The 22,137-nt window shown below is 46.0% G+C and overlaps 1 protein-coding gene across 4 annotated transcripts; it reads right to left on the minus strand.

The window, feature by feature from the left end:
- Positions 1-3,107: 3,107 nt before the first annotated feature.
- LOC135391716 (mucin-2-like) lies at positions 3,108-21,169 on the minus strand. 4 transcript variants are annotated; one of them, XM_064622120.1, is made up of 9 exons: positions 20,510-21,158; positions 18,159-18,188; positions 17,954-18,060; positions 17,056-17,085; positions 11,953-12,403; positions 7,999-8,028; positions 5,884-5,996; positions 4,578-4,589; positions 3,108-3,634 (listed from the first exon to the last, which is right to left on the minus strand). In XM_064622120.1, exons 5-9 carry the CDS (start codon positions 12,255-12,257, stop codon positions 3,558-3,560), a joined length of 537 nt encoding a protein of 178 aa, XP_064478190.1. In that variant the 5' UTR covers positions 12,258-12,403; positions 17,056-17,085; positions 17,954-18,060; positions 18,159-18,188; positions 20,510-21,158; the 3' UTR covers positions 3,108-3,557. The 4 variants fall into 4 exon arrangements, 3 of the variants coding, with proteins under 3 accessions (XP_064478190.1, XP_064478186.1, XP_064478187.1); XR_010422080.1 differs by lacking the exon at positions 3,108-3,634 and having other exon boundaries at positions 4,576-4,589; positions 20,510-21,169; XM_064622116.1 differs by lacking the exons at positions 3,108-3,634; positions 4,578-4,589; positions 5,884-5,996; positions 7,999-8,028; positions 11,953-12,403 and adding an exon at positions 16,451-16,580 and having other exon boundaries at positions 20,510-21,169.
- Between the last annotated feature and the right edge of the window lie 968 nt (positions 21,170-22,137).

A 22,137-nucleotide genomic window follows, 5' to 3' on the forward strand; every position in this document is an offset into this window, starting at 1 on the left:
CCTTCCTTAAGCAACTGCTCGCAGACATGCATCATTCCGTGCAGTTGCCTGCTTATTTTAGCGGCATGTCTTGCTCGTGGGCATCGCACCCGGGGCGATTCTTGCAAACACTCGAGGTGACTTCCCCTTCGACAAAGTACTGTCAATAGCCTAAGATAACGTTACCCGTTTACGTTACGTTCTTTTTTCTTCTTTTTTTTTTTTTTTTGTAGTGTACACCAGGGGTGCCGAACTCATTCGTGTCTGCGGGCCGCATTGAACCTTGGAGGAACTACGCGGGCCTCATACGACTGCTTTGGTGTTGCCTGCTTCTGGTATACAGGGTGTCCCATAAAACGTGTCATTGAATTCTAACAAAAAAAACTACGCCACCTAGAATCATGCGGTCAACAGCATTTGTTCTTACTTAGTTTTTGCCACCTCGTGACGTGAAGGTCATGAAACCTAAGTTTAATTATGTAAATTTTGGCTAAGTGAACTCGGAAATTTGCCAAGTAAAGATCACTTTTTTACCCCACCAACATGGAGAGCGTGACGAATTCTGCCGTTTTCTGGGGCGCCCTGTAGATGATCGAATTCACTCCATCAATCACCAAGACTACCGGTCCGTGTCTATATAGTAGCTTTGAAGGCACTAATATTACAAATCGGCCTTGCAGGGTTTGCTCAGAAGTTTGGTAGGAGTGTACCAGTAATACTAATCGAGTAAAAATCTGACGCTGAGACAGGTTTAGAGAGTCATTAGCCAAGACGTCGAAAGCAACGCAGAGGGAGACAGGAAATATAGAACTTTTAACTTTTTATCATATGATTAGAGATTGAAATAACTTTTCATAAGTTTCTGCGCATCGCAGAACGAAGAAATCGTTTGATTGGAGTCGTTTTGATCAGGAAAACGGAAAGATCCCTTACATCGCATTTGTGAGATTCTCTCACGATACCTGTGTACAAAAAAACGACGCTAACATGAACCGGTGCGCCGTACCAAATCAGCGCTGTTTCCAGAAACGCACCGATCAAACAGCTCGCCTAAGGTGAAGTAATTGCGTGCTTCCAATGACTTGTACGCTTTCACAACAGCTATGAACCGGTTCGGCGAAAATATTGTGATTGTGATCGGCGGCATGTTTTGTGGCTGGGCTGTCCAGTTGTCGATGTGTAGCGCAAAGAGATCGTCACGTTGTATATACCGTCCATAAACAACTTGGTCTTGTAGCGACACTTGTCTGATTCCTTCATAGCTCTAAATTATACTGGTATTGTGGAAGGAGACAGTCCAGAGCGGTGTAGCAGTGCGACACAGCCGATGTTCCACCTGCGGAAAACATTCGCACGGCTGCGTTCATTTTATTTTTCCAACACCTCCCAGATAGCATGAGGCCTGCCCGCTTACGTCACCCCACGGAGGCCTGCATGGCTTTGCGACCTGCTGCAAGTTTTCTGCTGGTTCGCTCTTTCATCGACATCATAGCAGCATCCACAGCAGGCCTTCCTGTGTGACGCCGTATCACGTGGGAGCAGGCCTGATGCTACCTATGAGGTGTTTGTTTTTCCCACACCAACTCCGCGCATGCGCTGATGGCGCCTCTTGTTTGAACGAACAGATCACTTCTTTTTGTGTGCGTTTTTGCTGCTGTCGATCGGTATTTCGAAACTTTAGGGGCACTTTTTGGAATCTGGGGTAAAAAAAGAAAAGAAAAAAGAAACAGAACTGAGAGGAGGTACATAATCACGGGTAAGAGAATCGAAGACCCCTTTACCCCTCTACAACTCCGCCATTGACAGTTTTGCTATAGTCCCTGCAGTTAAAAGGATCACCAAATAATTTTAATTAACGAATTATGTAATTTACGAGGAAACAAAAAAAAAATAGACTGAGTATCTCTGCACCCTTTTTAGCATTACGCACTAAGTCTCGTTCAAGTGCAATGCACCATTTTTATAAAAATGTTTGACTCATTTTAAATGAAACGCCCTTCAATAATAGTGAAAACAAAGTGTCGGAGGCACGATGGCATGGGGAATGCAATTCTGGGGAAGAAATCTGGCATTTCAAAGCGACGAAGCAGTTTGAAGAATACTTATCAAGCTCGTTACACGGTGCCCGTTATCAACAATCAAAAGGGAGTGACCCGTGATAAGTGTTCGCTCTCTCCTGTCCTCCTCTTTCATTTCGGGTTTCATGGCTCCTCTCACCTATACAAGTGTACAAACGTAAAGTTGTCCCACTTACACAACACGTGCTATTAGGCTAAGCGCATTTTAGGGAGACGTGTCCGCGAATCTTGGGCATGGAAGCGGAAAGTTCACCGATCCTCACACTGACTCACAAGCCCCACATTGAGGCGCGCCGATATTCTGGGCACCGTACGGCATACTCCTACCTGCTGGGTATCCATGGCATTCTTCTCGCCCGCGACCGCAATGCGAACTCCCTCATGTGCAGGGCCCACTTACTAGACGGTCGTGTCCGGCGTGTCCCCTGCCGGGAACGTCACCTCTTGTGTGGAAATCATTGGGCCACGATTTTTCAGAGCCGCAGTGTAGGCGATACATGGCCGTGTACGAAGAACCCTCCGGCTAAACGAAGCAGAATACGGTTCGGAGCGCCCCCAAATGTCGTGTAACGGGACCTATTGCATTTATTGCAGATGGATACTGCAGGCGGACTGCGATCTAAGGCACATACAAGATTAGCCAGGCATGCCACAGAGTAAAAAAAGAAAAGAGGGAGGGGTGGGGGCTAGTTTTAGGCTCCAGCGGCTTTTAGCGAAGTGAGGGGAACAGAACAAAAATCCCCATAAACAATCAATCTGACATATCAATCATCCACTGATCGCCGATTTATGTGCGAATTCTACTTCAGTGCAGTTCGCGTAGTGACGCGCCTGTGTTCCAGGACCCAATGACCAAGCGCCAACTGGCACACGAGCATAAACTGCAACGAGTTCAGTGGCGATATCACGTGGCACGTCACCCTCGTGCTCTTTCTTCGTTGTCTCGTTGTCTCCTGGCAAACGACGACGACGGTGCATACATAATGACCCGAGCAAACTCGTATGCTGGTAGTAGAGATACCTTACACAGAAAGAAGAAGAAGAAGAAAATCTATTGCATTCAATGTATTGAAATCTGTTAAGGTGAATATCCGCTGACGGTGAAGACCGTAGGTGAAGGCCGTCAAGCTGGAAAACTGGGAACCTCGCTCCATGACTGTACAGTAGTGCACGTCCTGTAAGACGTGAGAAATCAAAACAGAGAAAAAAGTAAGGGCTCCGCAATGTCACCACGTGACGTACGGAGCGAACGCAATACCGCAATGCGGATACATACTTACGGTTAAAGCATGAAACACTCCTGTAAATACACTCGAGGCAAACTACTAAACATTCTGCCATTCATTCCTCGCAAGACAAACATCGGACAACAAAACAAATGTGTACGTGTGCATTGAACCGTAGATTGTGCATCCAACCATTTCCCAAACGCGACCCTCACACGAACAAGCAACAAATTCCAGACCACAAATTCCGACACTATAATAACCTCTAGGCACTTCAAAGACCGCCACAGTCACGAGCAGTGATACCTGTCTTACTTCTCCGTCCAGCAGTTTCGACGGCCTCGTCGCTGGCTGCAAGACAGAAGAGACTATGTAAGAAACATGCGCTATGGTGACGTTTTATGCAATCCTGTGCTCGTAAGAATGAACCAATGCACCTATCCACTCGCCAACTGACGCCTGGGGCAACCCTGGAAATTGTACTGAATTTGGTAGCCGTGTACTCCCTGGGCTAATGTGTCTCACTGCAGATTCCTCATGCACGAACTTTCCCCGAGCTCGTTCTATCATTGATGCCACACCATAGAAATGATGCCTGCTTGTTGACTCCTGACCATACTTTTAGGATAGTGATTACAAAATCTCGCGCCTGCTGAAGGCATTGACTGGAATTTTTGCAGAACTGACTGGTGCCAAGTCACTGACCTTTGATCACGACCCTTACGAAAACTGTTCCAACGCCAAGACACGTCCTGCTCGATGCGTTATCTCCCTCTGTTATCACTGGGCACGATGTCCCGGTGTAGTTTGCAATTTCAAACCCAAAATGGATTGAGACTATCAATACGACCTGCAACTACGGCGTCTTGTTTCCATGGCTACGATCGCCAGAACCGTAGCGATTCATTCAAGAGTGACTTCGCAGCGAGCACGGAGAAAGTTTGTTTCTTTGAGGTAGCGTTTCCCACCCCTGTCCGCACAACAGGTCAACCACGAAAGCTGGTAGGGCCACCACCAACTATCGTCAGCCTTGGACACAAGATTGGGAAAAACAGCACGAAAACTGGACAGACAGAGAAGACAAGTACACACGGGGTGTTTTTACTGTTTTTCCCAATCGTGATGTACCAACTTGCCCACACTATTGCCGTAACTGAGTTGGGCACAAGCGTGTGACCAGAAGCTAGTTTTTCGAATCGGTGTTAGATCGTAGCAGTTTGGAAATGACAACGGAGTAACCTATACAGCGACGTGTGATAACGTATAATCGCTATAAATATTCAGTGCTACTTACGACTTCGACTTGCTGCAAAGAACGGAGACGCATATGTTACATTAGTGGGTCATTACTTTTCAACCGGAAATGAAATTATTGTTTTTGCAGAAATATAATCAGGCAAGTGCAATATGCAAAGAGCATCCCCGAGGGACGTTTGCAGTGCAGCCCCTTGCATCGGTTTTCGCTGAGCGCCATATTTTGTATACACAAATAGTTCCGCACAAAAGATGTCTACTTCATATTGAACTGTGCAAAGAATAACGTTTGGCATCTACGGTTTTCTTTGATCTCATACAGGTACAACACCGGACCACGTGACGTGTCGTCCTTGGGGAGCACCAATACAGCATCATCGCTATATCCCGTGCGCATGAATCTACGATATCACGTGATCGAGGTATGCGTATTCTGACGCGTTGTAATGTACTAATGCGAGACAAGACACTGGTTAAGGTATGTCGCAGCATAACATGTTTAGTAGGAACGAGGAACGCAAAGACATGTCCTCCAGACAAGTATAATCTAATGACCTAGTGTAACAGAGTTCGACCAATGGACCTTTTTCACAATGGCCCATGCGCATGTGTATGACCTTGAGGCGCCGGAGAGGATTATCTCAGTCTTCACTAGATGGCGCACTATGGGGACGACAGAAGTGGAGACCAGTGGGAAGACGCACGAATGGCGCGACCTTGTCGGCCCCCACTCCGGACGGGTGTTGGTCCTTTGTGCTATCCACGTGGATTTGTTTTGACGGCGAGCATGGTTCGTTGGAGAGCCGCTAGGATACGAGCGAATGTTGATTGATTGATTGATTGATTATGTGTTTAATGGCACAAAGGCAACAAAGGCCATAGAGCGCCAAAACTATGGTGAGTGTGTCGGAGATGATTATGGGAAAGATGATGAGGGCGGACAAGGGCGAAGAAGGTCGCGCCCACAAGCCACGGTTTTGAGAGGATTCCGATGTTCCCTAAAAACGACGCGACCTTCGGTCCTACTTTTCTCTCAATAGCAGGCAGCGAACAAATGCCCATTCGTGGAACCCAGCCCTCCCCCTCCGATTTGTTTCTGTTTCAGTCTGTCTACCAACGTCATGATGACGATTTTCGGGTATAGAGGTCTATTAAACGCACATTCGTCGAACATTTGCGGATAGAACGAGAATAGATTGCGAGCTCCATTTCCTCCGTGCGATGACCATCCTTTGCGACGAATAAATAAAAGATTGAACAGGAATGATAAATAAAAAGACGATTTCAATCAAGTAGATGAAATCGACTCTTCAATAACCCATGATGAGACAGTCAGAGAGACGTACCATAGCAGAGGATAATGAACACAAGCAAGCATACGACAAAGCCAACAGCAGCGACCCCAAGACTGGACAGCCACGTCCGCCAGTCCACATCTTGAAGATAAGGACACAGATCCCTGCAGACAATGGAAGACAGAATGAACACGAGTAATATACGAGAAACGTAGAAACGTAGCTATAGAGCACTCCACTTTCATGAAATTTTATGGAGCTGGCGAGGCTGCTGGCTATAGATGCGCATGCTGCATTCAAGTGATGTTTATGGAAGTACTAGAGCAATGCGAATGTTGTTGTCCGGGATCAATATCGGTACAGAAACAGTATGTTCAGTGTCGGGCGCTAACGGAACTGTAAAGTGAAATAATATAACCACAATGCTTTAATACACCATAATGTAGAACGCGGTTCCGTGATCACACACACAAGTCATCATCTCTCAGTTCCGCATGTTTTTAGCACAAATTAATTTTGTCCGCTTTTGATAACTGAAGGGTGGCGATACTCAACGTTCGCAAAGGACAAAGTTGGAGTCAGTCCCGGAGTCCCGGATTAGCGGACACAGAGGCGGAGAGTTTTCATTTTCCCGGGGTGAGGGGGGGGGGGCAAGGACGCACCGCGAAGTAAGTACTCTGGCGGGGGGGGGGGGGATATGTTTATTAAGAAAAAAAAAAGAAAGGAAAGGTAAGCCAGACGGATGTCGGCTTGTTATTCCAAAGAAAAAAAAAGTGAAAGGGGGAAGACAAAAAAGGCAAAGAAAAAAAAAAGCAAAAGAAAACAAAAAGAAGGAAAGAAAAAGAAAAGAAAAATGAACACAAAACTAAAGCTGAAGAATCACACACTCTGGCGGGATCCTATGATGTATGCAGAACTGGTATAGAAATAAGAGGAAGGAAGAACAGAAAAAAAAAAGAAGAAAGAACAGAGAGAACGTAAACAGTGAACATGTGCACAACTGAAGGCATTACGCCTTTGAAAACTGCAAAAGGAACAAAATGCATTGAATCCTCGGTGTTTGACCCGAAATGCGCGCAATATAATGAATATGGTCAATGAAATGGAGCAGCGGGAGTTGATCCCGCTCCCAACGGATGTGCGTTCCGAAGACTGGCAGCTGCTGGTGCCTTTTCGACTGCTTCGTTTAATTCATCTGATCGCTTTGGGCGAAATTCAGGCTATGCGATGTGTCATCCTCTATGTTTCTTCGCCTCACCTTCTACTGTGATAATGAGTATGGTGGGCGGATACATATTTTACAAATTGCAAGATGCATTTTTGGGGTTGGTGCCTCTTCGCTCTTTTGACCCGGGCGCGCCGAGCCTCAAAGGTTGGTGTCAGTCTCTTAGCGGGACTTCCTGGGGGAGGCGGCGCCCCCCCCCCCCTAGTTCATGTTCCGGGGGGGGGGGGGCAAGGGCCCCCGCGCCCCCCCGCAGTCGGCGCCTATGAGCGGACAGACATCAAGTGATATGGATGTATAACGTAACGCATTTGAGACAGGTTACTAATTACCATTACACTTTTTAAGAACAGCAACTCATGAGAAGTTTCGTTTAAACTGTTAACGGTTGTAACGTGCGAGTTCCGTGCCTGTGATAAATACCTGTGCAATCTGCGCCGTCTATTGACCTGTCTCTCACTCCGCGTCTGTGTCGTCTGCTCGCTGTACCGCTCCTGTTTGCAAAACCTCGCATCCAAGTGATTTATACCAATGTCTGCTTTGCGTTCTTGTGTTCCGGAATACACAAACCGTGCACCTTCGACAACGGAATGTATATCGCACTCGCGAGAAACGAACGATTTCGCCTGATGTAACGTCCATTTTGAATTTTCAATAGATGGCTGGCGAGTCGCCTCAGGGTTGGTTCGCGTCTGGAGTCCGCCAGCTTGCTTTGCGCAGCAATCTTTGAAATTTGATTGCTGAAAATGCTAAAATGCTCAATGTCCAGCAGAGCTACTACGTATCTGAAGCGCCCAAGTTACGAGCTATCATAGTTTCTACAGTTTTGCCATTCACTTTACAGTTCCATTAACAATGCACACGTTATCAGATTGTATATCGCGTACGTCACTAGAGGATCAATGTTAAACCCAGAGAGGGCGCGCAAGTGAACCAAGACTCACGCTAACATGGCCGACCCCCATTCATGGTCCCTGTAAATGAAAAATATAGGAAAAGCGTTACCGCAAAGTCACGACAGTAAAGCCTAGCACCCAGAGCTGAGCTCTGGAGAGCTCTGCTGTTAAGGAGAGCTGTGCAAGTTGCTCAGAAGAGGTAATTAAGGTTGCGTTCGTTTATTCGACTCGAACAACTCGAGAGCCGAGAGAGTAGACTATTGGTGGGCGAAAATGCCGCGGCGCGGCTCTCATGACGTCGCCCACGTAACACTAACTCCCGTTCTAAAATTCGAGGATTCAACACTAGAGGTGCTCAAGAGTCGACTCGCAGCGACTCTCCTTTCGAGGTGGGTCGCTAGAGCCGATGATGTACGATGGCTCTCATACGTCACGACTACGACTCGCGGGTCGCGCGAGTTTAATAAACGAACACACCCTAAGTTAGTTACATGACAGCAATTTAGGTACAGGAAAAGTTACATTAAACCAAAATCTTACGGCGTCCGTTTGAGGTGGTGAAATAAATATTGCAAAGTCTTCCGCGACATAATTAAAAATAATATATCTATATCTAATATTTGACGTTAAGTTACTCACAATATAGGGCACTAGACGCAATTAAAGTGCTGCATACATACCACCATAACGCGAATTTATGAAGGGATGATAATTGATCAGGTGCGATTGGTATATGGCGATGAAACTCTCCAATCACCATCATCATCAATAAATAAAGTTGTTGTTGTTTTGGGTGCGGTATGGTATGTCATGTTTTGAATGAATGCTAAAACCTGTACAGCAACAACAATTTTATTTTGTGATGATGAATGGAGAGTTTCACCACCAGGGGCGATACCCTACCCCATTGCTGGTGGTGAAACCTGTACAAGACCACGACTACATAAGGAAAATGTAGGAAGCTACAATCTATGCATACAAGCTATAAGAACTATCAAAAATCTGACTGCAGCAGAAAAGTCTCAGCCCTTGGAAATTCCAAGAGCTAGGTTATCAAAAATGCATGGGTAAAATTTTGCTCGTTTTCTACACAACCATAACGTTTGCAAAAAAGAAAAAAAACACACACCCAAAATTACAAATGTCTATCAGAATGCTGTTCATTACCAGGACCACTGGGTTTTTCTAACCAAAGAAAATTACGAGATAAATGATATGTTTTACCTGCAAGAGGAACAAATTATGAAACGAAATTAAAAAGGAACGATCAGGATTTTTCTTCATCACATCACATCACAGAAATGATCCGCGTATACAGGGTGTCCGGCGAAAATCCCGCGGCTGAATAATTCGTCAACAGGTGGCGCTATTGAAAAAAATTCTTTTTGGTAAAGATCCTTGGGACATCGTCCATGAACTGAGTGGTGAGCGGCTCATTTGCATAAGCTCGCTAATTACATAAGCATCTTGACTTCTAAGTTTTACTTCGCACGCTTATGGAACCTCTGTTTTACGCATCGGGACCTTCAGCGAAAACTATTGCAGGAAAAAAACCGCATCGCATGATTTTTTTTTTTAGTAATTAATCGGTTTCGGTTTGCATATTTCTTGCGCGGAGCAACGCATCAATGCGCTCTTTGGATCAGCTATCCAGTTGTCAATTTCGTGTTCATCCGCCTGCTTGACACATGGGGGTGACGGAAGATAAGGAACAGCCGCAAGACTGCAGGAGACGCTTTGGTGTTCCCTCTCCTTCTCTACACTCGTAAAATGAAATTCACCACATAGGGGTATCCTAGTCAGCCATCATCCCGGATGACAACGTTTCTCTCCTTGGATTTGATAAGTACGGGTGGCGTACGCCTCTCCCTTTTTTTTTTTTTTTTTGCACGGATGATCTCGTACTAAGGACAAAAAGAAAGGCCCCGCCTCCAGTCTTCATGAAATCGGGCGAGAACGTTATCATTCGGGATGGTTGGCTAGGAGCGTGCTAAAAAATAAAAATAAAAGTACTCATGTAGCAATAGGAGACAAGCAAAAAGACGTGAATGTCTCGAATCGAACTGCGGACCTTTCGTGGCAAAGTCCCACACTTTACCACTCAACAAACAACGCAGAGGGCGCGGGCCGCCTTATACTTGCGAGGCCAACCATGCACAATGGGGATTATTTCGGGAGTCGGAGGCGAACGGCGTGATAAGGCCGGCGAGCGTGGCGCCATCTACAATCGGGAAATCGTGAGTCGGAGTTGCTCCCCTAGTCAACAGCGCTCGCGGCGCATTCGTCATCGCCCATAACAGCACGCTATCTCACCAACGGAACGAAAGAACCGGCTTTGCTGTTTACCGGTCGCTCTGAGAAGGAATATCAAAGCGTCTCTTGCGGCTGTTCCTAATCTTCCGTCAGCCCCGTGTGTGAACCAGGCGTATGAACATGAAATTGACAGCCGGATAGCTGATCCAAAGAGCGCATTGGTGCACTGCTCCGCGCAAGAAATATGTAAACCGAAACCGACTAATTACTCGACAAAATCACTAAGTGTCGATGCGTTTTTTTTTTCCTGCAATACTTTTCGCTGAAGGTCCCGATGCGTAAAACAGAGGTTCCATAAGCGTCCGAAGTAAAACTTGTTAAGATGCTTATCTAATTAGCGAGCGTATGCAAATGAGCCGCTCACTACTCTGTTCATGGACGATGTCCCAAGGACCTTTACCAAAAAGAAATTTCTTCGATAGCGCCACCTGTTGACGAATTATTCAGTCGCGGGATTTTCGCCGGACACCCTATATAGTGTGAACCGTATAAAAATTAAATTTTATCGCCGTTTTTTTTTTTTTTTTCAAGATGATTTGCCATGTTTACTCAGGAGCCAACTGGCGGCAGAGTCTCATGGCCGCACCGTCTCGAGCGTGCCTGGGGGGTCCCTCAGACCCGCCCAACCTGTCAGACCTCACTAAAGTGCGCTGGCCCATCTCAACCCAACGACCCTACCTTTTGCAAGATGGCAACCTCCGAATCCGTTAGGCTTAGCATTGCAGTGTTTCTCCGCTCTAGAACTGCTTCAGATGCTGACGTTGTTCAAATGCATATAAAAAAGGTTCTAGACCACATAATTTTATAATTCCTAGGCTGTAGTTCGTTACCGGGACCACTCGTTTTTAAAAATTTGTGAAAGCGTTTGAAAGGTAAATATTGCGTAGAAGTGAAAGAAGTTCATATACTGAATCGAAAAAGGTAAGAATTATAAAATTCTGTGGACTAGAAGTTTTTTTTATTGACATTTCAACAACCCCATCTGATTCACTTTTAGCACAGGAGAAACACGGGAATGCTAAGCCTAACGGATTCGAAACTTGCAAGAGAACTGGGCTAAATCGCCTCACTTTAGTGAGGTTGGGTTAAGTTAGGTTCTACAGATTGGGGGGGGGGGGGGGGTCTGGGGGGGTCTGGGGGGGCCGCCCCCCCCCCCCCCCCCCCCCCCCGGGCACGCAGTAGGCGGTGCGGGCGTCGAGACTGCCTCGGGTTAGGTCAGAAGGTCCTCACCCAAGATGGCGGAGCGCCATCAAAAAACGGGCGATAAAATTTAATTTTTATACGTTTCACGCAATATACGAGGGTCATTCCTGTTTAATTTCGTTCCTAATTTGCTCCTGCTTCAGGTAAAAACATATCATTTACCTAGTTATCTTCTTTCTTTACAAAAACGCAGTGGTCCCGGTAACGAACTACATCCAATTCCTATATTTTTAGACTCGGTATATGGCCCTCTCTCACTTCCATGCATTATTTCACTTTTAAACACACTCACCAACTTTTAAAAGTCACCAGTCCCACTGCTATAGTACAGACAAAATTTTAAAAGCCAGTGGTCCCGATAACTATACACACTGATTTTGTGGATTTCTTGTACAATGTCGCCATGTGCCTGTCGTACTTTACCTGGTCACAGAGATAGCCTATAGATCAGTTCATTTCCGAGAGAAACACCCAGGAGCCTCTTACCCTTGAATCTCGCTTTCGGTAGCATGCGAGGTAGCTGTTGTGGGATCAATGGTGGTGCCAAAGCCTGACGCGCTGATCGCTTGGGTGGTGCTAGACATGGCTGCAGGAGTGGGAAGTACCGATTGACCTTCTGTAACATCACCACCAACTTGTCCGCTTGGCTGCTGGCTGTCAGCTCGTTGAACATCGCTTGGGACAGACTCAAGAACGCTGCCGCTCCGACCGCTGTGGACGCTACTCCCATGATGTTCAGATGAGCGGCCCACTCTCTCTGAAGAGGGCTGACTGGAGCCTGTGGTGGACATTAGACAGTGGAGGTTCAAAGCTCAGTTCACAGCGATGGTTCGTTCCAGTTGCAGCACAAAGGAAGTGGGATGAAAGCTGGGCCACGGGCAGAATTCTCAGCACCGGGCACGAGGCAACGAAGAACCTTTATGTTTTCTTCTTCTTCCTGTCAAAAGATGGCCGTGAGCCACTAAGCGGGATCTTTTTTTATGTAAAGTGAACAAGGTGCTCACGCTGTCACCAACTAGCAACCCAGTATAGATACCCTGGCTGATGAAGCAGGCTATAACTTCTTAAACATCAATAACAGTTCAGCAATCTAGTGACTCGCAAATGTCCATGAGCAACATCGTATTATGAGCACTTGAACCACTGTTCTGTATTGTATATTGTATTGTATATTATATTGTATTGTACTGTACTGTACTGTACTGTACCGCACCGCACTGTACTGTGCATTGCATTGCGTTGGATTGACCTTTACACATAGAGACCAGCGATTTCAACCTGCTGCATTCTTAGAGCTTCTAGACGAACCCACTGGAAGCAGCACTTCCTGCTGGCTCTCTCCATAAATACTCTACTCTACTCTAAAAAATCTACTACTAAGTATTACCAACTGGGTTTTGCTACCGCAGAGGCTCCAGGAAAAACTTGAGAGGCGCCTATAGCCCGTGACAGGCTCATTTCAACAAATCTTTTACTGAATCTCGAAGGTCATCATTACAGTGTCGTAAAAATAATGATGAGCAAGAGCACGACGCCGACGTACTAAGCGGAATAGGTCGAACAAGGTGTCACGAGTTAAGTAAATAGTTGTAAGGCAGTTATGAAAGTGGCGTGGCTCCATACGCGCAGCACGCAAGCTCTTCCGGTCACACTCCAAATTTGCACTACCAACCTCAGATCCGGGGAAGTTACCCGACAAAAGGCAATCGTTACAAGCTGGGACTGAAACCGAAACGATAATCGGTTCGTTTACGGTTACGGTTCAATGCCAGAGCTCTGAAAGCGGTTCCAGTTCCGCTTACGGGATTCGATGTGCTAATATTTGCGGTTGCCGGTAATCAAACAGTTGAACCGGTATATATATATTTTTTTTTTTCGTTTTTCCCTAGTATTTATCTGCAGGCTGCGTGGATGTCGCAAAATGAGCTACAAAGTGCAAACGCGTAGACATGAACATATTTTTCTGTTGTGCTCCGAAAGGGTGGTGCAGTGCCATCTGTCAGGTCGAATCGAAGAAAATATTGACGCACTTTGGCCATTTGCGACCTTCACCGTAAAATGATTTGCTGATTTCTCTATTATCTCGTGCACATTCATTTCACTCGTGCTGTAAGGCAAGGCTGCTGCAGGGCATGCTACAAGCAGTGGCGTAGACAGATTTCCAAGGCAGGGGGCGCTCGATACGACCCCCCCCCCCCCCCGCTATTCCTGGGTGCGCCAACACCACGGAGGCCAATACACACATTCTATTGTCAGCTGGCTATTGTGCACACGACAAGATAAGAGATGCAAATCCAGACTTATAGATCTCTACCTGAGAAACGTCATCATGACGTTGGTAGACAGACTGAAACCGAAACAAACCGGAAGGGTAGGGCTGGGTTCCACGAATGGGAACTTGTTCGCTGCCTCCTATAGGAAATAAAAGTAGGACCGAAGGTCGCGTCCCTTTCGCCATCGTAATCCCCTCAAGACAGTGGCTTTCGGGCGCGACCTTGTTCGCCCCTAGTTTCGAGCGTATATGGTTCAACTCTACCAAATTGGTGGCGCTCTCGAACACTATGACGTCATATGTTTACAAACAGGGCGAGGTCTATTGATTCGAACGTCCCCGATTACATCTATGCTGTTATACTAGGGTTCCGGGTTTTCGGAGTTTATTTCTGGGCGTTACCAGAGGATGTTTTTCGGAGTTTATTGTTTGTTCAAAAAACTGAGTTTTTCGGAGTGTATGATTTACAGTTCAGTTAATATCCGAAATTAGGAGAGAACTTGACGACTCACGCACGGTTGTGCAGCAAAAACGCAATAGTCCCATTTATTGCTTCAACACTAAAAATTAACAATACAGTTCGTACGACACACTCTGATGTGTTCCGCAATTCCAAATGCACCCTTTCGGTGTGTAGTGCTCACTGTTATGCGGCAGTACAAGTTTACATACGACAACCTCTGCATCGCGATCGCGGGACGATGTGAACTTCTAGAAATAGGGGTACTCCTTAACGTATAGTCGCAGGGCAGCTTTCGCTCGCATCCCATCTTGTCATCATCACTGCAACTAGCTTCCCTTTCAAAAAGCACACTCCGTATGACCTCGGTTCGATGCTTATTTTAGCGATTAGGTCTCGTGTAGAACAAGGAGATCAGGAAGCAGACTGGGAGAAAAACCCGGCTTGGTGAGTCCTCAAGTGATCGAGACGATCGCCGTAGAAAAATGCGAGGTCACGGATACCATTATTATGTTGCGGTATAGGGCAGATATCCGAGGTCAGAAGAAACCCAGGACACAAAATGAGGCCAAGAACAATGACCCGGTTATCAGGGAAAACATCTGCCAAGCGGAGTTTTTCGGATTTTTTCATATAAATCCGAAAACCCGGAATCCTAGTTATAACCAATGAGGCCATGTTACCAGATTGCAAGTATTTTGATAAGCTCATACTTTGGAAACCATTTAAATGATCACAATGCAGTTCATAACTCATAAGGAACGTATGCAATACAGGTCATAGGATGCGTATTTCATCCGATTATGGATCCAAACGCATAAGTTGTCTGCACAACTTCTGAATGAAAAACAGATTAAGAGATCTACTTTAACAGAAGCACGTACTATACATGACTAATCGGAGTTGTACAGCGATACAAATATGGCATTAAAAAGTTGTTCGCGTTAACGCTTGAACCGGTTCATATGAACCGGTAACCGAAATCAGATTTTTCGGTTCAGGTTACGGTTTCGCGCGGTTAATTGCCGATGGTGAATTTCGGTTATGTTCCGGTTACGGTTCTTGAAAAAATTTGGGTTCCAAGCGGTTTTCGGTTTCGTTCCGGTTTCAGTCCCTGGTTAAAAGTTCAGTACTAATTTAAAATACCCAAGTTACCTTGAAAAATTAGCATCTAACTTGCTACGCGTGTACTATTTCCTTCTTGGTCTTTGCACGTGCAGTCGGTGCGCACATGACTGCAGCCTCAGAAAGGGAGGACGCATGCTAGCGTTATTTGTGGAACAGAAACGAACAAAAGGAGCTTCTGCCTAATTACGAATTTACCTAAAAGAGGAACGAGCGCCTCACTAGGTTATTGGTATCCAAAAGCAGAAGTTAAACCCCGTTGTTACAGTAACCCCGTAGTACCACTTAGTATCAACCGTCCGTACTCCGGTCTCCTGCGAACCTCAGTGACATAAAAGTACATCTGGGAATTGACAGGGCTGTGCTGCTCCAGCTTCCGGCTACCTTCGTTGACAGATTCCCTTAAAGCAGTACGAGGACATGGACCAACGTCTACCACACCTTTGTGTTGTACCCTATCAATGCCTGTGTCCCGATGATGGCTGCAGACGCCAACAAGCTACTAAGGAAACCAGGAAACACAGGAAGCTGGAAGCCGATATCCGACTGAAACGACTGTAGCTGGCACTTTTCACACATACATCGCACGTGACACGTAAGTGTTAGTGGTATTCGGTTATTGTTATATTGGCCATTGAAAGTAAAAATAGTTTTCATTATTCAGAGGTCTAACAGAAAGCCTGCGTGAGTGTACCAGCAGCGCCTCGACCGAATTCTATGCCCTCTAGCGGAAGTTCGTGAAAATACACCAAAGTATTGCACACCCCAACCCACTTCGTTATACGTCCTCTTCTATTAGTCAAATGCTAGGTATATCGCTTTGTCAATACAGCGCGGGCTGCGCTTGCCGCTCAAGATGGCGAACGCTGTAGCAAAATATCCTCCCCCTACACAGAATTGTAACGACCAACCGCGCCAACAGTAGTTCTGCAGTGTTTCCCTCACGTCCCGAAATTACATGAAAAACTTCTGGGATTTGTCGGGACTTGAAAAATATAGTTGAGATCCCGAGATTGACGACATCCCGACTCTCAAAACTACTCTATATGAAAAATGCTTAAAAATCTGATATTTAAAACGTTATTATCGCTCCATCATACACGTTCATGGATCCCGGAACATGGACGACAACTATGCAGGCAATTTATTACAAGGTTCACGAAGAACGACGACCAGACCGTAACGGCCGGACTGCTTCTTCGAAGGTTATCTCGCCTCCCGCAGTCGTGCGACGGACCGACGAGATGCCGGTTATGCCTGGAAAAAGGTCCTCAAATGTGTCACGCACCTTGCTTATTCACTGAAGATATCTGCTATTCCGCACTTTTACTTACAGAAATCACTGTCCAAAGACGAAGCTGCAAAGTACTCCAGAGTACCACGTTACCCTATAGGTAGCAGCCTCAATGAGAATCCCGTAGAAAGTGTAACGTGCACCCAGATACCTTTCCCAGTGAGCAGGGCGCATGATGTCCCTCACATGTTGTCGCTAATGGTATTTCCAATACCGTGCACCGAATAATCACCTCCGCTTACCACCACCAAACAACCGAAATGTGTGCGCGATGTATACACTTCAACACACATTCTCTCTCTCTCTCTCTCTATCACACTCTAGAGTCTAGAGTAACCTTGTTCACTGTCTTGGTCAAAGAAATGCTGCTTCGTTCTCCTGACAAAACTGCGCCAGGCTCCTAACGCACTAATACACATACAGACCTCTAGCCCTTACCGGTAAGACCTACGCCTCCTCCTTCCGCTCCTGAAAGAACAGCACAAAAAATAGACCGTTACTGAAGCATGTAACTATCACGGTATTTAGGCCGAAGTAATACTAATACGTGCACTAATAATAATATATATATACATATGTATACTAATATTATACACTGAAATACAGGGTGTTTGCTCTGACGTGTCCAGAAATTATATTTAAAGCGAGCGATAAAAGAAAAGCAAGTGGTACTTTTCTGCTACTTGAGTAAGAAACAGGTACTGCTTCACAAGTAGCACCTGTTTCTTATTCAAGTAGCAGATACGTAGCGCTGAGTTACAGTAACTAGTTACCGGACATTGGTGACGAGTTAAAAACCGTTACCTTTTCATGAAAAGTAGCGATATACTTGTAACTGAATTACTCCCCATGACTGGACAAAGCACTGTCTAGCAAAAACGCGCTCCTACCAGAGAAGAGCCTGGGGCAATAGGACACCTTGCTCTCACTACTGCGACCTTGGACGTGTCGTCGCGTCTTCTAGTGTGGTCACTTCCTACGTCATATTATGACTAGGGTTAGGCGTTTTCAGAATTTGCCGAAAAACGCCTGCCGATTTTTTTTTATTCGGCATGTTCGGAAATATTCCGAATTATACTGTTGCATATGGTACTACATAGCAGCTCCAATAAAATATCCATGTTTCGTTTTGGCAAACGTTCATGCGCTGAGATCGGAAGACGTCGGGCATCGTGACGAGGGAAACCTAAGGGGAGGTCGCGGAGAGGTCGTCCATAGTTTTATCGGTAGCGAGGCGGCGAAGTTTGGGAACCACAGCTCTAGCGGTATAACACCAGCTGCTAGCGTGACACATTGTGCACCGCCTGGAAGCAGTTCGAGGAAAGAATAGACATACTCTGAGTGATGATCTTGAAGAGCATCGTGAAAAGGGTAGCACTGATGAGCGCGAGAATCAAGCTCATCAGCAGGACTACCATCTTCTCACGGGATTCTGGGACAAGCCTGTTGCAGAGGAAGCAAAAGACGAATCAGAGCTGATAAAAAAAAAACGAAAACAAGTAACAGAAAGCACATCTAAAGTGTACGGTAAGTGTGCTCACACTATATCCTCTTCCGGTTGACCAGCCCTCCTGCATGGAAAAACTGATGCTTTGATTGGGCAAACGCAACATGTACAGCGCTGAGTTGTTCCGAACCTGGTTGCGTAACATTGCATCTCCAGGATGATATTTTACAAAATTAGGAAAGCATTACTAAAGATCAAATGACAGTGCAAATCTTGCTTTCATTATGTCTTGGATATTGTCAGTACGTGCTAATGCATATATGCATCGCTACCGATAATCGAGCACGCGCAAGTGTCTACAATACTGTTCAACAATGTTGAGATGTTGCAAGACTGCATTTTTGGAGGACAGACAACACTCGAGTAAAGAAAATTTGTGCGAAACCGTGCTCCATTATGATGTTACCAAAATTACACCGAAAAAGGCGTGCGCCATGCACGTTATTACACCTTTAAAGGTGTGAAAAGATTTAGAGTATACGGTGTACGATTGAAGCAGCAAAGAGCACACAACGTAATAGCTGCAGTCAGAGGCTTGTATCCGCCAGTGGACAATGCAGTTCGCACCACGAGAGTGAGGGATAGAACAGCGGTGAGAGCTGTGACTATATGTCGCCAAGGAAAATCTTCCATTCCTCTGTGTCCTCTCCTATCATTTTCATCGCATTTTACATGTTATATACTGTTTATGAAACGAGAGGGAATACAAGGTTCTTCCTTTGCACCTCTTCGAACTTCTAGTGCTACCACAACTTGGTACGTATACTAGAACATTTTGGTGTGTTCGAGTGCATCGTGGGCTATCGCCTTTGCGTACGTAAAGGGTAGCGTCGGTGGTGCTGCGCACACGCAACACAAAAGAGAGCTTCGCGCAGTGCCCAGACCGGCAGTACCGTCAGGCTATCCCACGTACGCAAAGCGTGCGGTGCACTAAAATTCACTATTCTGTATAGTATAGTCACTTCTGTATAGTATAGTCACTATTCTGTATAGTATAGTCTGTATAGTATAGTCACTATTCTGTATAGTATAGTCTGTATATAGTATAGTCCGATATAGACCTGATTCTGCGGGCGAGGTGGCGTGAGCCAGCAACAACGTCAGCGCCCCAAAATATGCAACGCAAAGTAGTTTACCAGACGACGGCGGCACTTTTAAATACGTGGTCTCGCGTTGTTCGCACTTCGCAAGATGCACCGCTTTTACTATGAGTTTCATTGGCGCCATAGCGCCTCAAACACCGTGAAGAACCTGCTGATGAAACTAACCTACTGTTGGATACGTGGCCGCTTGGGCCCGAAATGGCGCTGTGCAAACATCGTTGCGAAATCCTTATACAGAGCGAAAAACCGTATTAAAAATCCACCTGCCTGAACATTATGGGGTCAGCGCTATTTATCGCGGGGTGTTTTGCCATGACTTCAGAGCACTTTTATCGAATTTACTTCGCGAGACATTGAATTTTTCTCCGAAATTTACCAAATTAACCACACATTTTTATTTACTTTTCTGACAGAAACAGAAAGCTCACGTCGGGTTTATCACATAGCCGCTGCAAAATACATTCCCGTCTACTTTCGGTTTCGGTTCCGAGTGGTTTCGATTTTGAGTGAAAAAGGAAAGGTGGTTTCGAGGCGCGCAAATTGTCGGCCGAGCTCAGCTCTCCGTCTAGTTAACTTCTCCACCTATGCTCGAAACAATGGTTTTCGCAATTTCTTTTTGTTGGAGGGGGGGCGGGGCTATTACCGTTGTAGTGGTGAATATCTTGCAATAGTGTGGACGAAATCTTGCAAGCGCTTTCTAATTCTGTCAAAACAGAAAAAAAAAAACACGCGAGGTTGGCTGGACAGATTTCGGGGTGCAATTCGGAAAATTCAATTTCTCGAGAGTTAAATTCGATAACAGTGACCAGAAGTCATGGCGAAATCTGTCCCGAGGCAAATAGCGTTGACATAATGTTTTGGACAAGTCGATTTTTGAGACGATTTTTTTTTTTTTTTTCACGTTGGATGAAACACCCTGTATATACCTCAATGAGTGTCAACTAGATGATGACAAAGGATTAGGACCGAAAACAGCACTAAAATGTTCACGCTACAGTATTCTAAATAACTACCCAAGCAGCACAACATCTTGGCAAACACTGACAAATATTGGATATATTGGACCAATATTGGCAATGCAGGCCCAATACTGAACCATGATTGGGCCAGTATTGTCAATATCGGTCCAATATTTCGCCAAGATGTTGTGCTGCTTGGGTATACATACAAAAGGGGGAAATGCTGACGCTCACAAGATGAGCATTAGTGCGGTAAGTTCTTGGTACGCGAGTATACACCCTTCTCTCTCCGTTCGTTCTCAAACAAAAGGTTAAAATCTTACACCAGAGGGTCTGTCGCCGATGTAGGCGATGTTATGGCCCCAGATGTTACCGTGGTTCTAAACGCAGTAGAATCAAGCGTTGTCCCTGCGCTTGCACCAGCAGTTGACGTTCCTGTCATTAAACTTCGAGTTGGAGGCGAGAACTCGGTTCCCGGAGAAAATGTAATGTTTTGCCGAGAAAGTTTGGAACCCGAGAGTTCTGTGCCTTGTACGGTCGTTGCAAGCTGGTCTGTAGGCGCGGATTGGATAGTGGAGCGCGACAGCACTTGGTCAGTCGTTGCGGGTGAAAGAGGGGATAGCAAGTGAGCGGGAAATTGGACACGGGCGGCGGGCTGGACTGAACTGGGGTAGTAGCTATACACGTAGCCCGGAAGTCCTTGTGAAGTCGTAGGACCTTGTGGAGCTATGACTTGAGTAGCATCCGGTGGTACTCCGGGCGCGATCTGAGCTGGTTCGGGGCTGGTCCTGGCGGGGCTGTGCGGCGGGCTGTTCATCGGAGGGTCCCTCCATACTAGTCCTCTTTGATTCGATGCGGGAGCCAGCATGGTGTCTCGCGGTTGTCGCTGTCCTGGTGAGAACCACACTAGAAGGCGATACGCCAAGCCGAAGGCAGCGCAAGTGGAATATCTTCTTCTTCTGGAATGACCATAGAATAGAATGACCGCCTGCTTCGTCGTCTTCTTCAGATTATGTTTTGGAAAAGTTTGGACAGTTTTATAATGCGTGTAACTGCATATTTTGACATTTCCTTGAATACATCTCACTTCTGTATGTAAAAACATATTTATCTAAGCTTCCAGTGAAAAAATCCGAAACCTAACATCTCTCGGCTATTTACTTACACGTATGAACATCCAAACAGACAGAAGAGACTAAGAAGCGAGCGACGCTGCCCTCAGGGATTTGAGCCTGGTCCGTACTATTGCGTTTCAATGCGTCCGTCAACGTTGCGTCCGTCTACGAAACGACACAAGCCCCTTGGAAAGCGACGGACGCATACTCACCATACGCATACGTTCGCAAAGTTCACTTTTCGGACGGAGCGACGCGAGAAACGGCGGTCGTTGCCCCGGAAACCGTGCCGCCGCGTGCTCTTACTACACTTCACTTCACTACATGTATCGGCTATGGCAGACATGTACAAGCACTCAAAAATGTATTTAAGATAAGATAATAAATACTGACGTTAGAATGTAATTAAGATAGAGTATTAATACATGAAAATTAACGTAATTAAGATAGAGTACGAAATACTTCAAAAAGTATTTGAAATACAATTAAGCTACTATTTATCCTTGAACGCAAAAAGTCACCAGTCACTGGTCAATGCGGCATGTCGCCGCTATGTGACATGAAGCACCTAATCCCCGCGTACTACGCAAGCCGTCCCTGTGTGATAGGAGTAATCTAAACACAAGTCCCAACTCCCAAAAAGATGACAAAGGGACACCACATAACTCCACTAAGTATATGTGACCCAGAACAAAGCAAACTTCTAGCAGGTCCCTGCTCGGCGAGGTCAGAATTCGGCGTTACCGCGTCAGGGCACACATAATAGAACCCTCACTCGCAAAGGACTAGTACACACGGGCCAAGATCTCTAAATGGAGACTTCCAAGAAGGGCCAA

This window comes from Ornithodoros turicata, chromosome 4, assembly GCF_037126465.1.
Source record: "Ornithodoros turicata isolate Travis chromosome 4, ASM3712646v1, whole genome shotgun sequence".
Taxonomy (NCBI): Eukaryota; Metazoa; Arthropoda; class Arachnida; order Ixodida; family Argasidae; genus Ornithodoros; species Ornithodoros turicata.

Bases quoted from the DNA above. Each gene is read 5' to 3' on its own strand.
- LOC135391716 (XM_064622116.1), bottom strand. From the start codon at position 21,054: ATGCTGGCTCCCGCATCGAATCAAAGAGGACTAGTATGGAGGGACCCT. The intron at 18,061-18,158 runs GTGAGCACACTT...CCTCTGCAACAG, and splicing joins CAACCGGAAGAGGATATAGT to GCTTGTCCCAGAATCCCGTG. The intron at 16,581-17,055 runs GTAAGGGCTAGA...ACCTTTTTCCAG, and splicing joins AGGAGGCGTAGGTCTTACCG to GCATAACCGGCATCTCGTCG.